Source organism: Canis lupus, chromosome 30, assembly GCF_048164855.1.
Source record: "Canis lupus baileyi chromosome 30, mCanLup2.hap1, whole genome shotgun sequence".
In the NCBI taxonomy this organism is placed as follows: domain Eukaryota; kingdom Metazoa; phylum Chordata; class Mammalia; order Carnivora; family Canidae; genus Canis; species Canis lupus.
The window spans coordinates 33408704-33423735 of record NC_132867.1 but is presented as its reverse complement, the minus strand read 5'-3'; the positions used below and the strand labels follow the sequence as shown (position 1 = coordinate 33423735).

Here is a 15032-nt window from a genome sequence, read left to right as displayed (position 1 = left end):
TCAGGACATAGTTGATGCATCCAGGGGACCCACAGATAGAAAAATGCTACGTAGTTCCACTCCTGAATTCAGAGCAGCACCTAAAAGCCCTCTTCCCTGAGGTCTGTTGATTTTGCAATTAGTAATAAGCAAAGGGCAGGTTTCTGATTTTGTTTCCTTGTATGCCAGATTTCCCTGCTACTGATAATCAAAATAAGAGAAGCCAGTAGGGGGTTTCAAAGATGAACCGCAAACAGAGTCATTCAAGGATCATCTGCAATTCAGTTTAAAGATCATTTTTTTTTTAATTTCAGCAAAAATAAGTTTAAACACCTAACAGCAAAGTGGGCCCTGTCAGTAGACATCTAGACAAGAGAGAGATGGGTCAGATTCTAATCTTACCAAAACGAGACATTGCATTTCTCAAGTATGAAGGATTAAGATCTTTGCATTCATGAGAAGGCATAGCTTCCGAAGTCCTGGCCATAGTCAGTCTTGTCCCAACTATGTCATGGGACCTTAATGACTTTATTAAGTGAATGTTTCAGGACTCAAAAATTTGTATTTAGTTCTACATAATGGAATTCAAAGAGATCCTTCCCATTAATAGCTTTCCCATTGCTTTGCTATTCCTTTGCACACTTAAAAAGGATCACTGGGGCACCTGAGTGGCACAGTTGGTTGAGCGTCTGACTCTTGATTTGGGTTCAGGTCAAGATCTCAGGGTCGTGAGACGGAGCCCCATCCTGTTCTCTGCAGTCAGATCACAGTCTGTTTGAGAATCTCTCCCTCTCCCGCTGCCCCTCCCCTTGCTCGCTTGTACACATTATCTCTCTCTCACTCGCTCGCTCTCTTTCTCTCTCTCTCTCTCAAATAAGTCTTTTAAAAAAGGATCAGTTAATATACATTTAATTTTAAAGCAATTAATACACCAATGGCATAAACGTTTACAGCATTTCTGATGTCTGCATCTGTCCCTTGGTTGGCTTAGGTGGTGGCTCTGGGGGATGTCCCCGACGGCACTCTGGTCACTGTAATGGCGGGCAATGATGAAAACTACTCAGCTGAATTGAGAAATGCCACCGCAGCCATGAAAAACCAAGTTGCAAGATTCAATGACCTCAGGTTTGTCGGTCGGAGTGGAAGAGGTATGTATCTATCAAAACTGATATGGGAGTACGAGTCGTTACATGGCAACAAATCTAAATTTCAAAACTTCTAGAAGTTTCTCTGATGTTCTAGAAGTTTTCTGTGATGGGATCCCTGAAAGCACAATCTTTCTTGATATTGCTGCTTCAAGCTTTTAAAAAATACTGATTCAAAGTGTAGTATCTTTTCAAGAATCTACCTTTACATTGTTGCTTTGTAATATTGGATTAAAGACTGATTTGCAACATGCAAAGTGCGGATTATGAATTTCAAGGAAATCCCTCTGATTTTTGCTAAAACGTAAAAATATAGAACTCATCATCATGGAAACTAAGATTATACAGCTGGTAGTGTCTACTTGATAATTATCAAAAATCTGTATCATGGAAGCTTTTAACTTAGAATCCATGTGCTGCCTATGACAAGGGACAGAGTTTCAAATGATCACTTCTGATCATTTTAAGGGATGTACAGTATATGGTTATTGAAATGTGGTTTCAAGTAAGTTTACCATTTTATGATAAAATATGAAGAGACAGCGATAGTACCACTCTGGTTTGGCAAATTTGATAGCATTTATGACCTTCCTGTCACATATAATTTGGATGCCTTCTTATTATCTGAGGGAGGGGCCAGACCCAGTTAACATTTTAGCACTGATCTTTTAAAGACTGGGTTACCCAAAGGAACTGTTGTCTCAGGGCAGTTCGGTGTGGTTTTATTTTTCTGTGCCTGTTACTGAAGTATTAGAGCGGAAAGAGGAATTTTTGGACAGTAATCTCCTCTGGTTTCCAATTATTTTCAAATATTGTGCTTTCTCTGTTTTGTAAGAACTGAAGTCGTATTTTATAAATAGCAATAAATACGAAAAGTTTAATTGAAGGAGGAAGGGGAGCTTGTTTTGAAAATTTCATTTTCATAATACAGTATTGAATAAGCTAACGAATAAAAGTTATTTTGAGGATAATAAAAAATGATGTGATAAATGCATAAACAGCAGTAGATGACTCTTGTATTAAAAAAATTAAAGTATAACCAGTGGACATTTAAACATAAGAGTATCGTTACTCTTTATAAAGGCATTCAAAGATACAAGGTAATCTGTGTTTGGTTAGTCAAAGAGGGGAAGGGGTAAAAGTGTGTTGTTTTTGGGGGCCTTCATCTTTGCTATCTTAGCTGCCCACGGCATTTTAAAATAGAATCCTACGTGGAGAAAATTAAAAAAAAAAAAAAGAAAAGAAAGAAAAAACAAACTTACAACATGATTGAAAATATATGTCGATAATACAATGTTAATAATAGAGTAATACAAAGAAAATTATGTCCACTTATTGAAAGCATGAGAGATGCTATAACATATGAAAGCATAAAGTCATTAAATGGGTTCACTTGTTATATTACAAGTCCCCGCCTTCCAGTAAATGGAATTCACATTATGATTCAGAGATGTGTGTTTGGAAAACATCTTGGAGGCTTCAGATCAGTAGCTGGCAGAGTAGGTGAGAAGCCAATAAAACACAAAGGCCCTCTTGCCTGGTCCTTGCCTACCAGCCTAGCTAATAATCTTAATTCAATTCTTGGGTATTTATACTACTTGGGACGCTGGCTGAGTCTCATTGGGTTGCCTTTCCAGAGAAAGTCCTATTATCGTAGTGTGCATCTATGTGGGTCCATGTGTCAGGTGTTGGTTATAAAAGTTTGGAAAACTTGAGTGGATCGTGCCTGTGATATTTTCCCGTGAGAAGTGCTGTAGTGGCTTTGTGGCAGTGTGCAGTTCAGTCGGTGATAATAAAGAATGAGATTTTGAAAGCAGCATGGTTCCTTTTCTGGCATCGAGAGCTGGTCTCTTGTCTCTCATTGGCCATTTCTGTTTTGAGTGGGTGACTAATAGGTGCTTGTGTTTACTTGGGTAGCAGTGAACTGTTTCCCCAAGGTGTGGATTGTTTGCAGTTGGCTGCCCGATTCGTGCTAGTATGCCCGAGAGTTTGCATAAAACCCAAAGAGTAAAATAGCTACAACCAAGGCCGGGCTGTCTTCTGATAACCTGGAACAAGAAAACCGATTTACATGCCATAAACGGTCAGTATCTGTTTTGAACGGGCTCGGCTTCCCATGTGTGATAATAAGGCGTCCAAAATACAGGAACCCTAATTGCACGTTTGACCCAATTACGGTTACCCTGTGTATTGTTGGTCTTGAGTGGGTTTGTTTGTTTGTTTGTTTGTGTTTTTCCGGGGTCAGTACTACACAGCAGAATGAGCTGTCAGAAGGCCCCGTTTGACTTTGTCTCATGGTCTCTCCCCACTCATAAAATACAACTCGATTTTACTCTCTCGAGTCCAAGTGTCAGCATCAAAGCCTGCCAGATTTTTTTTTTTTTTTTTTGCAATTTGCTTCCCATTACGAAGAGAACAGATGATTCTCACTAATTTTGACAATTAGTCTTAATCTTCCTCACTGAATCTTGTCCTTTAAAAGTTTCATTACGTCTTATTAAGCGATCTCAAGACTATTTGCTGTTTCATTTTCTGTTTTTGAAAATGTGCCTGAAAACACGTCATTGGCATCAACACATCACAGTGGCGGAGAAGGTCCTGGCTATTGGCTCATCCAAACATTTCAATGCCAGTTTTGCATTCTGTCAAACAGCACTGATCCGATGGTTTCTCCAAAGGCCTTGGTTCTCAGTTCTAAACGAAGGGCAGAGAAAGAAACTCCTTTCTCTTTGACCAGCTGCCGGCCCGTGGGATTGGAAAACCTCACAGAAATTGCCAGAGGTTGGACATGGAAGGGTTTTTCTCTGTTCGACAAAACTGATTTGTCTGGGCGCTGGCTCATATCCAGGATCACAACTTATAACCTCAAGTTCAGCCTGCAACTGGGAAAACCTGCCCGTCCGGCTTTTACGGGCTTGCTGACAACATCGGGCCCCTAAAAAATACTCGTGAAGGCTTCACCCTCTTCTTTTTTCCCCCTTTCCTCCTTTTCCTCCTTGCCGATTTAAATCTCATTCAGGGGACGCTTCACTCTTGGGCTTTGCTCCCTTAGATTCAGTGTCTGCATAGACACGGACCCTTCCTTCACAGTGGAAGTAGAGGTAGCAGTCCCCAGGGCATGAGAGGTGATGCAGAGCACACAGGCTGTGGTTCAGAACCTTTCACACTTAACCACAAGTTCTGAAACCGTCCCTCACCTCCGGAAAATCGAAAAGTCAGGATCAAGAGTTAGTTCTTGGCACGCTTCATTAGCAGGGGCCAACCAACCTGTTGTTGACATCAACAGTCAAGGCAGGTCATCCCTGGGTATTTTCAGTTACAAGAAAGCGCATCGTGGCTGCAGGGGAGAGACCTTGAAGCAATTTTAGCCGTGAGATCTGTGAGTGCTTCTGTCGCTGTCCTACTACATAATCGGTTGGAAAGGAATCGATCAATCAGGGAATACGACTTTCGTTAATTCATTTTAGAACCAAAGAGGAAATCTACTAGACCGTATCATCAACCACATCATAAATGGGGGGAAGAGAACCCAGGGCGGATTTCCTTTTAATTTCTAAGAATCTGATTTTTTTAATCTTTTGGGAATGTCGTAGATAAGTTTGAAAAATCCTTGGGGAAGCCTTCTCCCAAGGGGGGGGGGAAATATATATATATATACATGTGCTCTTGCATCCAGAGTTTCACGTACGGTTTCAGTTTCCAGGACTGCTGAGGCTCATTTGTGAAACTTTCTGGGGATCCATGGACCCCTGACTTGATACTTGACCCAGCCAAGTATCTGAATTTGAACTTTGCCTTGACTGTGGAGGGCCAGCCTCGCACGGGGCTGCACACGGCAGATAATTGGAATATGAATTAAATGAACAGACAAGGTGGACACTCTTCTTGGACCTCGTGTGTTTTGGTAACACCTGTTCTTATTATAGCCAGGACCTGGTTTGTGTGATTAGGGAAGTAGATCCTGTTCAAACTACCGATCTACACCTCCCAAAGGCCATCAGGTCTGCACATTTGTGGTCGCCTGAAAGGGGGAGAGGCCTTTTTTTTTTGTCACAGCCTCTTCTCTAGTGAATGCCTGTGCCCCCCTTTTCCCCCTCACCCACCCGCCTGCCCTCTCCACCCCTGCAGAGCTGCAATGTGAATTCCACACTCAGCTCCATGAGGTCTGGGAGTTCTCTGGGCCGTTAGAATGGGGGGTTTAATTCCTTGGAGGCATTTCTGTTCATGGTGACCTCCCTGGCAATTTAAATCCCTCCCTCTTTCAAAATAGTACCCCTTCCCAATGCTTTTATAAAATGAAATTCCTTCATTACGTTCTTGCTATGGATGTCTTCCCAGACATAATATTTACCCCGTCACAATGTGGGTTATTGCAGATTTGTGTAATGTTTGTCACTGAAGGCACTTTCATTCTTAAGTTATTTAATGTTATTTGGGGAACAGCGTGGGGAGGTTGCTTTCAGATGAGGGAAAGACCACGGTTGAGACGGAGGGAAGGTCCATTTAAACTGTCCCGGTAGTCTACACGAAAAGAGACGTGTCTTTGTGGAGTCGTGGTTACTAAGAAATGCTCAGAATGACTCACAATATTATCATGGGATCCAAGTCATTCTCCCTTCCATACCGGAGTCCTATAAAGCGAGGTAGGAAAAATTTAACTGAAAACCCCAGAGTTGTGCCATGGGCAACAATCAAGATACTAAACTGGCAATCCGATCTCCTGGAGAAAATACGAGAAAAAAAAAAAAACAAAACCATGAATAAAATAAAATAAGGTAAAATATAAAATAAAAGACCTGGCTTCTGCTACAGCAAGCCCCAGGCAGCCCTAGCAAATAATTCCTTCAGATGGCAGGTTGAAAGCCTGTGTCCCCGATCTGATGGAGAATTCATCTTTAGAGATCAGGTTTCTCATCCTGTTTCCCATTTGCCAATAAAAGGGTAGACACTCGCTCAAAGCAACTTGCTCCCTACCCCCAGCCACTACCACTGCCTGTCCTCCTCGTCCGGCTACCACCATGGCAAGGACCAAGGAGAAAAGTTCTCTTGGAAACTGCTTATGCCTGGAACATCGAGTTTTCCAATTTATCTCTTCATGGTTTTCTTGCTGATTTTATGAAGTGCCAGACATTGCCGATAGTGTCCGACAGCTTTTTTTAAATTGAAGTTAATGGTATGGACCGTGTTGCAGAATTGGTGGGCAGATGCTAGACTTCACCCACCCTCCACCCCTCCCCTGCCCGCCTGGCTTGCGTTTTGGTCAAGGCAGTTCCTTTTGGTGGGGACAGAGGACTATCAATCAGAAAGAGCCTCCGCGAGAAATAATGGTTGAATGATTTTTAGAGCTTCCTGTTTCAGCAGCAAAGCATTATAGACATAAACAGTGATCCGGCCAACGGCCGCAATGCTGCTCTGGTTCTAATAAATCAGTTTTGTGTTTTCTTCTTGTGCTGGTTGGCGAGGGGCAAGAGAGGGTGGAGAAGATTGGTTATGGAAGAGCATATTCTGTTTTTTTTTTTTTTAAGAAAAATTACTTGTTGGACGAGAGAGAGGGTGTACTGTCTTGGTGACTGTTCTCGTTCTGTTGATGACTGTAAAATGAGTTCACATCAGTAAGGGGTTGTTTATAAATAGTCATGTCCTGTCAGGATGTAGAGGTTATGTGGTTTTGAAGGATCTGTTGGACTTTCAATTAGTGGGGTCTGTGTGTGCGTGTGTGCGTGCGTGTGTGTGCACGTGCACGCCTCTGTACTCCCATTGAGAAGTCTTCTTGGACCAAATTATCTTTGGGACTAAATGCATGCTAATCGCATCTTCTCATCGAAGCCTAAATGATGCAATTAACAAAAATTAATAAGTGAGCAGCGTGGATTGAATGAGTATTCGTAGGAACACTTCCCAATGCGCCAGTTTTATCTGCTCACTCTCGGGGCATCGGGGGCGAATTGCTGCTCCTTAAGATTTGTACTCATGCACACGCATTAGTGGACACCAGGCGACGTCCGCCCCCTTCATCGGTTGTGTTGTGAGTCCCGCACTCCACAGAGGCATGTTTTGATCCGTGTTCAGAACGGATCTCTCTGGGGCATACCCTGCACTGATATGGGACTCAAGCACATTGCCCGGCCTCTGGTGGCCTATATGGGGCTTGGATCCACGTAGGAACCCTATTTGTTGTCACTGAACTTTCTCCAGTGAGGGTTTCAGGTAGTTGAGGACACCCACACCGCAAAGTGATCCTTTGAGAGGCTCGTGGCCTTTCAGCTGCTGGATTCAGAATGTGTTTCTTGTGATTTCTTGGTGACGCAGCGTACACTTAGAAGCTTTTCAAAAAAGCTGGAAGTAAATTTCCTGTTTATTTTCCAGTTTTCCAACTTAGATTCATCTCTGCTTTTACTTGGAGATTTCAGACCGTCGTTACTAATGTGTGGGTGGCGCAAAGTGCGGGTCTGTACCACCCTCCCCAGCCTCCCGACCCAAGGAGGCTCCTGCGTCTGGTGAATGGGAGGGCTGGCAGGTATTCTCATGGGTGCTGTGTGGCCCTAACTGAGTCACCTTATGCAAACAAAGGAGACTTTCCTTGGCTCAGGCGAAGGCAACGCATAGGAATATGGGTGGTTTGAGCACAGTTGGTGATCTGTGTGCTTATCAGATCTGGGCAGACAAGGCGAGGAGGGATGGGCCCATTCTGAGGTGGAAACATTCCAGTTTGCTCAAGGCAGTGGTTTTGGGTCTCTACAGATGTTTTTCCTTCATTCTTATTTGAAACCATTGTATGGAGTACAGTCAGTATCTATTTATCTATTTATAAATAACGAGGAGCTGACCTAAACTCATGTCATAATAAGGCTTTGTCTGCCCTGTTAAATGGTGTGTCTCCAGCACGTGCACGGCTGCGTCCTTCCAGATGCTCTGCCTTCATCATCCCATTTGAAACATCCTGGCAGTCACTGTTGGTATTTTATCTGTCTATCTGCTTACCAATTCTGATGACGGTCTCACTCAGTGGTTCCCACTTTGGGTTATTTTGACCCCCGCGGTGGGGGGGACACTTGGCAATATCTAGAGATGTGTTTGGCTGTCACAATGGGGATGCAGGAGTGCTGTGAGCGTCTAGTGGGTGGAGGCCAGGGGTGCTGCTCTCCACCCCACGGTGCATAGGACAGCCCCCTGACAACAGGGTTACCTGTCTGAAATATCCGTCATGCCGAGATTGAAAACGCTCATCTAACCTCACACTCTTTCATGAGACATTGTGAAATGTCTCCCTTCCCCCTCTACCCTAACACTTTCTGCCTGTCTACAAAATACACGAAAAACTTACATTAAACAGTTCACAGAGAATAAAATAAAATTAGAGAGCATCACTGAATATTGAAGCCTTCCTCTGAATATGAAAACATACCAGTGTTCTGTATGCATAGAATTGCCCCGTCTCCGAAGAACATGAACATCCCCCGTTGGGGGGGTGGGTGGGAGGAGTCAGGAGAGGCTGCAGGTGGGGTGGGCCACAAAGCAGGAGAGCTCTTCCTGGAGGACCCCCACACACACTCCCTTAGGAATGTCCCACAGCTGCAGGTCTCTGGACAGGACTGTCAGAAATAATGATAGTAGCCTACTGGCTTCTCAGTGCTCAGCATCACCCCCCACAGTGCTCCAGTCCTCCAGTCCGGGACCCCAGATCCAGCAATCCAAGAACACGAGTTGGTGAGTGCTCAAAGCGAAGTCCTGGAATGCATCACTGACAGACACCAGAAAGGGCTTGGTCTGCACACCTGAAAGAAAAAAAATGGGGAGAAACGCATAGAAGGGACCTGAGTTGTTGGCCATCTCTGAGATGGCCTGGGCTTGCAGGTACCACAGACAGACAGGTGGGTTCTTCCAGAGATTTCTTCCATCGGCCCCAACACAGTAGTTCTGCTATCACCTGTTTCCATACTGAGATTCAGGGAAAGGTGGTTTGAAAAAAAAATCTCAGGAGTCCTCTAGGGGTTCTTCTTGCATCAAGGTAACATCTGCTGCAGGTTGAGTTTCTTGAATAAGTGCTGCTGTGAGGGCTTTCTCTGGTTTTTGTTTGTCTGCTTGCTTTTCCCGTGCATGGAAAGCCCCACCCCTAACTTTCTTGCCCCATGGATACATCTGCTTCCCTTAAGCTCCCCTCCGTAAAGCAACCGTCTCCCAGATTCGGCATGGAGATCCATTGCGTGTCAAATAATTTGAGATAGCTAGCTATCCGAATGGGAGTTTATGGGCGTCATCTGCGCTGGGGACTGCACAGAGCCCACGTGCTGTCCCTAGATGTGCTTGGGAGTGAAGGTCGCCAGGGAAAGAGCTCCAGAACAGCTGTGGCATGCATGGGGACACTGCAGTGGTAACTGACACCCAAGCACCATGAGAGACGTGCCTGGAACTCCCAAGAGGTGGACACCCAAGAATTGTCAAAACCTAAAAGATCCAGTCCTTAACTAGAAAAGCACCTTGTGGCACAGAGCAGAAACTCATTAAATACCTTCAAACGAGTGACTCCTCCGGGACTCTTTCACTCTGGGCAGCGTAGCATGGTTAGAACGTGGGCTTGAAAAAAAAAAAAAAAAAAAAGAATGTGGACTTGACTGCATTCTCTGCTGAGCACGGGGTCTGATTTAGCACTTAGGGCTGATTTTTCTTTGTTGTGGGGCTGTCCTGTGTGTTGCTGGATGGCTAGCAGGATCCCTGGCCTTAGCCCAGTAACCAGTAGCATCTCCCTTCCCAGTTGCGACAACCACAAGTGTCTGCAGGGATTGCCAAATGTCCCTGGGGGCGGGGGGTGGAGGGATGGCCCCCGGTTGAGAACACTGGCACAGAACCGCGCATCTGTGGCAAGTTACTCAACCTCTCTGAGCCTGATTCTGTTTTGTCCCTTTTGTCCTTGGGGAAGAGGTTGGGGTGTGCAGGAAGGACTGCCTGACATTAAGACTTACTTTCCGGGGTAGATCTGCTTCGGTGACACTCACTCTGTAGAGTAGGCGAAGGAAAGTCCGTGAGCTCTTAACCAGCAGTGGCAACGGGGACCTGCTTTTCTGTTTATCTGAAGGGCTGGGTTTTCCAGGAGGGGACATCAGCCCTTGTCCTTACTCCTCAGCCGCGTGGAGTTCCCAGGTCGTGAAAGAGTTATACGCGGCGGGCCCTGAGATTGCAGATTAGCAATGGCAGAGGCGAAATTAAATATGTCCTGTAATATGAAGCAGTGTTTTTCATGGGAAAAGAAGTTCTCCCAACTTAGCCATTCCAAGTCTTTTGTCCAAACATTAATGGCATGCAAATATTTATGATTCATACATGCCCCTTTAATTCCCAACCGTATTTTAACAATAAACACTGCATTTTCACAATGAAGCAGAATAATCCCTTTGTCCTGTCGCTGGGCTCCACAGGCTGGCACCCAGCAGCATCACATTCTTCCTGCACGGTGATTGCTGACTCCACCCAAGTTTAGGGAGTTTTATGGTAGTGCCACGGCAGCTTGCCTTGGACCGCGTGTAAGGACACCCTGGCTGTTCCACTAGAAGCCATTTTAAGGTTGGATCTCAGCATTTTCGGAAACTGCAAGTGAACATTCATGCACTTTTATTTTCTCTTTTCTTTTCTTTTCTTTTCTTTTCTTTTTTGGCGCCATGTACAAATGGAAAATTCACTCTTCTGGCGACAGCTTGGAAAGGTGTCTTACTATACTACCGTCTTGCCTTCTGTCCAAATGCATGGGTTCTAGATGATACTAATGCCATCGTTTCCCATTCGGTGTCCCTCGGATTCATAACAACGACATAGAACACACATGTCTAGTAGCGATGATTCTACGGGTCTTGCGCGGTTGGGGGGGGGCAGCCTGACATGGTACGAGAAGTGGGTGCACTCGCAGGGCTCGCTAAGACGTGCTGGACTCCGTCCCCCCGTCTATGCAGTAGGTGTGATGGTGCCTTTCATACACACTTCAGAGGTTGTTGGGATGATTGAAAGGAGTGATGTCTGTGTGGCAGGGCTCAGGAAAGAGAGCTCCCCCTCACCTCAACGTAGTCCTTCCCTCTGTGGTGAGAAGGGCTGAGGGAGGTGGGGAAAGAGGAGCCGGAGTCAGCACAGGAGTCCCTGAATCGGAAAGTCAGGAAAGAGGCTGTCTTCCAGTGTCCACTCCTGGGTATAAGAAATTCCTTTGTCCTGCAAAGAACCTCGTAAAATGAGAGTGCCTGAGACCCAGCAGGAGTTTCATAAATATTCATAAATAAAAACAATAATAATAATACGATCCTTGCAGACATCTGCTGAACCTTTTGACCCAGGCTGGACCTTGGGTTTATTTGGTGAGTCTCGCACAGGCTTTGGACCCTTCCAGTTCAGGGAAGTATAGTGTCCATTGCTTTTTTTCTGAGAACTCACCCCCACCCCCAGAGGTCATTGGATGGGGGTATTTCATTCATTCTTTACTCAATAATCGTTCATCAGATATGCATTGCGCGCCTCCTGTGTTCCGGGCACTGGACTCCCTTTGGAAATACAGAGGTCAGCCAAAGAGAAGCCACAGCCGTGGGCAGGCGCGACACAGCAAATGAGCAGCCGTGCAGGGCCTAGTGAAGAGGGGAAGGGTCTTCCTGGACAAATTGTCATCTCAGTTGAGACGTTTCAGGATGTGGAAGAGGGAATCCAAGTGAAGGCATGGAGAAGAGTGTCCAAGTGGGGGAAACAGGGTGAGGAGGAACGCTTGGCCTGTCGAAGAGCTTGGGTGGCCAGCTCAGGAAGGTCTTGAAGCAAGGTGAGGCCCAGAGGGCTGCTCAGGACCTTGACATCCATCCACACTGGGAATTTGATCTGGCCCCAGGGAAGTAAAGAATCACTGACTTGCTTTAAGCAGAGACTTGACATACGCAGATACAAACTGTAGAAAGATGGTCAGATTGCAGATTGAAGTAGGGAAAGGGTGCTTGGGGGTGCAGAGACCAAGAGCTCCCCTTTCTCCCTGCAGGCAGCCTAGGACATGTGCATACCCAGTTTGCAGATAGCTCATTTGGTTAACTCGTTGTGCCTAGAGTCCACTCCTGCCAGGCCCTGCTGCCACACTCCCAGCCTTGCCTGGAGCGTCCCTCTTCTTCCCTTGGAGCCTCCACACCCCCCTGCACTCACGCTTCCTGGAAGCGGCCACAGTGTAGTCTAAAAGGCTGGCAGCAGGAACGGGGGTGGGGGGCCCAACACTGCCTTCCCTTCTGGGTGTCCACCCTTGTACCTCTGGCCTGCTCCACGTGGTGTTGGGCTGCATATTTGAGGCTGTGGGCCATGACACAAGCAGAGTCAAGGCTAGGATGAGGCCCCTTTGGTCACCTGTCCTATGTCAGCTTCTAGCTCAACTTCCACCGAGGAACTTAGGCCACAAACGAGAGGGCTCTCCTGGCAGCAGGCATGGCCTTGTGCTCCAGAGACCTGTGAATTCAGGGTCTTAGAAGTGTTTGGGCTAAGAAGATCAAAACTTGATTCTTCCACCAAGACACTCAGGAGCTGTGATATCAAAAGAAAAGGGAAGATCAGCGAGGGATCATGAAATCTCAGGAAAAGAGTGCGAAGTCACGGGAGCATCGTGGAGCCTTGGGGATTAGTAAATACGCTCCATGAAGAGGAAGGCTCGCCCTCCATCCCTTTGGTAAAGCCAAACTCACCCCCGAGCTGCAGAAAAGGAAAATGATGCTTTCAAAGTGAAATCAGACAGCATAAAAAACTAGCTGTCAGGGATCCCTGGGTGGCGCAGCGGTTTGGCACCTGCCTTTGGCCCAGGGCGCGATCCTGGAGACCCGGGATCGAATCCCACGTCGGGCTCCCGGTGCATGGAGCCTGCTTCTCGCTCTGCTTCTCTCTCTCTCTCTCTCTCTCTGTGACTCTCATGAATAAATAAATAAAATCTTTAAAAAAAAAAAAACTAGCTGTCAAAACTGAAAGTTTATAGAATAATTCATTGATCTAATTATCAAACATTATTTATTGCCTCGGAACAGAAGACTCCAAGATTAGGAAAATGCTGTCCCTCTCCTCAACTTATTTTTATGGAACATCTCCAGATGATGCTTTGCATGTTTTTTGGTTTTCTGTAAGCAAAACCACTGCTTTTCAAACAATCCACCATTCCCCCAAAAAATGCTATTTTTTATGGAAAACTGAGTTCTGTGTTTTGAGCACCTGTCAGTAGACTTGGGTGGGGGGAGAATGCCAACAGCACCGGTCTCTCGTCTGCATTTTACCTGTGTGGATGCAGGTACAATTAGATAAACACGCCTGCAAACATATGAGCCCTCTTCCTGCAAGTGGATACACAGCTACATCTTAATTTTGGTTCAGTTTAGAGAAAGCAGGAAATTCTGTGCAACTCGAAGGATTTCTGTCCTATTCAGAGATCCCCAAATAAACAATGATACAGTTCGACTGTCAAAAGTCGTGGTGTCTGGATGACGAAATGGACCAGGAGCAAAAGCGTGAATTTTGGCTGTTTGTTCCAGTGGAAAAATGAGAAATGTAAAGCAAACATATCTTGTGAAAAATATCCCCAACTCAGGTTTCCCCCCGAATCGGAATCAGAATCTGAGGGTGTGCGTTAATTTTCACACTGAGTTAAGTCCTCGGGGAAAAGTCGGCCCAGCACAATCTACACAGTAAAAGGAGAAATCTTCCTGCCACATTTCAGAATCTGTTAAAATTTCCAGAATTTGCAAAGAGCAAAACTTGAGCCTTCATGGGCTTGCTTGCTTTTCAAAAGCTGCATTTTTTTTTCTTTGATTTTCCCTCACTTGCTGCCTTAAGGGTTCAAAGTGTGTGAGCACAACGGGCTTTCCTGCAGAGATGCACGCCTGAGTGACAGATGTGATGGTGTGTCGTGCACTGTGTGACCGCCCCCCACCCTCCGCCACGGCAGACAGGCCTCTGTGTACAGCCTTCCCTTGCGTGACAAAGGGCAAGTTTCACATCCCCCTGAAAGTGCCCAAAAAGGAGAAGATGACTCACAGGTCTAAACCGACCCCAAGAACCACAGGCCCGGGGCTGAGGAACCGAGGCAAGGGGGTTGGCCACCGTGGAACCAGACCCAAGGAGGGACAGTCACCACAGGACCGTTCTTTAGAAAGTCACCCCTGGCATCATTGGGCGGAGTGGGGACATTACTGCGATGCGACAGGGCCCCCACTTCTTTTTTTTTTTTTTTAAAGATTTTATTTATTTATTCATGAGAGACACACAGAGAGAGCCAGGGACACAGGGAGAGGGAGGAGCAGGCTCCCTGCGGGGAGCCTGACGTGGGACTCGATCCCGGGACTCCAGGATCATGACCTGAGTCGAAGGCAGACGCTCAACCGCTGAGCCACCCAGGTGCCCCCCCCCGAGCCCCCACTTCTGAATCCGTTTCTCCACTCCTGAGCATGCAGTGATTTGGGTGGCCGTCCTGCCTCGTCTTCCCCTGCCAGCCTCGGCCCTTTGGGGAGCCGTCCTGAGGTTTAGCCACTTCCCAGATGTGGTGAGGAAGTGGAGTGTGCGCCGGGGCCATGCGGAACTGCCGTGTCCAGCCACGGCTTTATGAGACCACAGTTGGCTGTCAGAGTTCCCCAGTTCCCGGGCCTGTGAACCCCGAGAGCGAAGGTGCAGACCTGGGGCCTCCTTGGGGCCCGGCGCATGGGACCAGCGCCCGGGAGGACTGGCCCGTGACCTTCTTCCCGACTAAATAAAGCAGTTAGGATTTCGCCCTGGCACTGGGATGAACAGGCTGGCGTCGAGGGGGACGACACATGCTCCGCTGGGGAGCATTTGGCCCGGCTTGTTTATAAGGCCGATCAGCCCAGCCGCATTTGTGCCTGACGCAGGTGGCCAGCTGGCGGGGCAGGGGTGAACTGGACGTTGGGTTCGGCAGGC

The 15032-nt window shown here is 46.6% G+C and overlaps 1 protein-coding gene across 6 annotated transcripts in view; it reads left to right on the top strand.

Moving 5' to 3' along the window:
* RUNX1 (RUNX family transcription factor 1) overlaps positions 1-15032 on the top strand; it is a 254069-nt gene that overhangs the window by 165367 nt on the left and 73670 nt on the right. For all 6 annotated transcript variants that reach the window (XM_072806880.1, XM_072806881.1, XM_072806877.1 and 3 more), the window contains one exon: positions 971-1127. In XM_072806880.1, coding sequence (XP_072662981.1) covers positions 971-1127 — 157 coding nt within the window. The remainder of the gene's footprint in view (positions 1-970; positions 1128-15032) is intronic.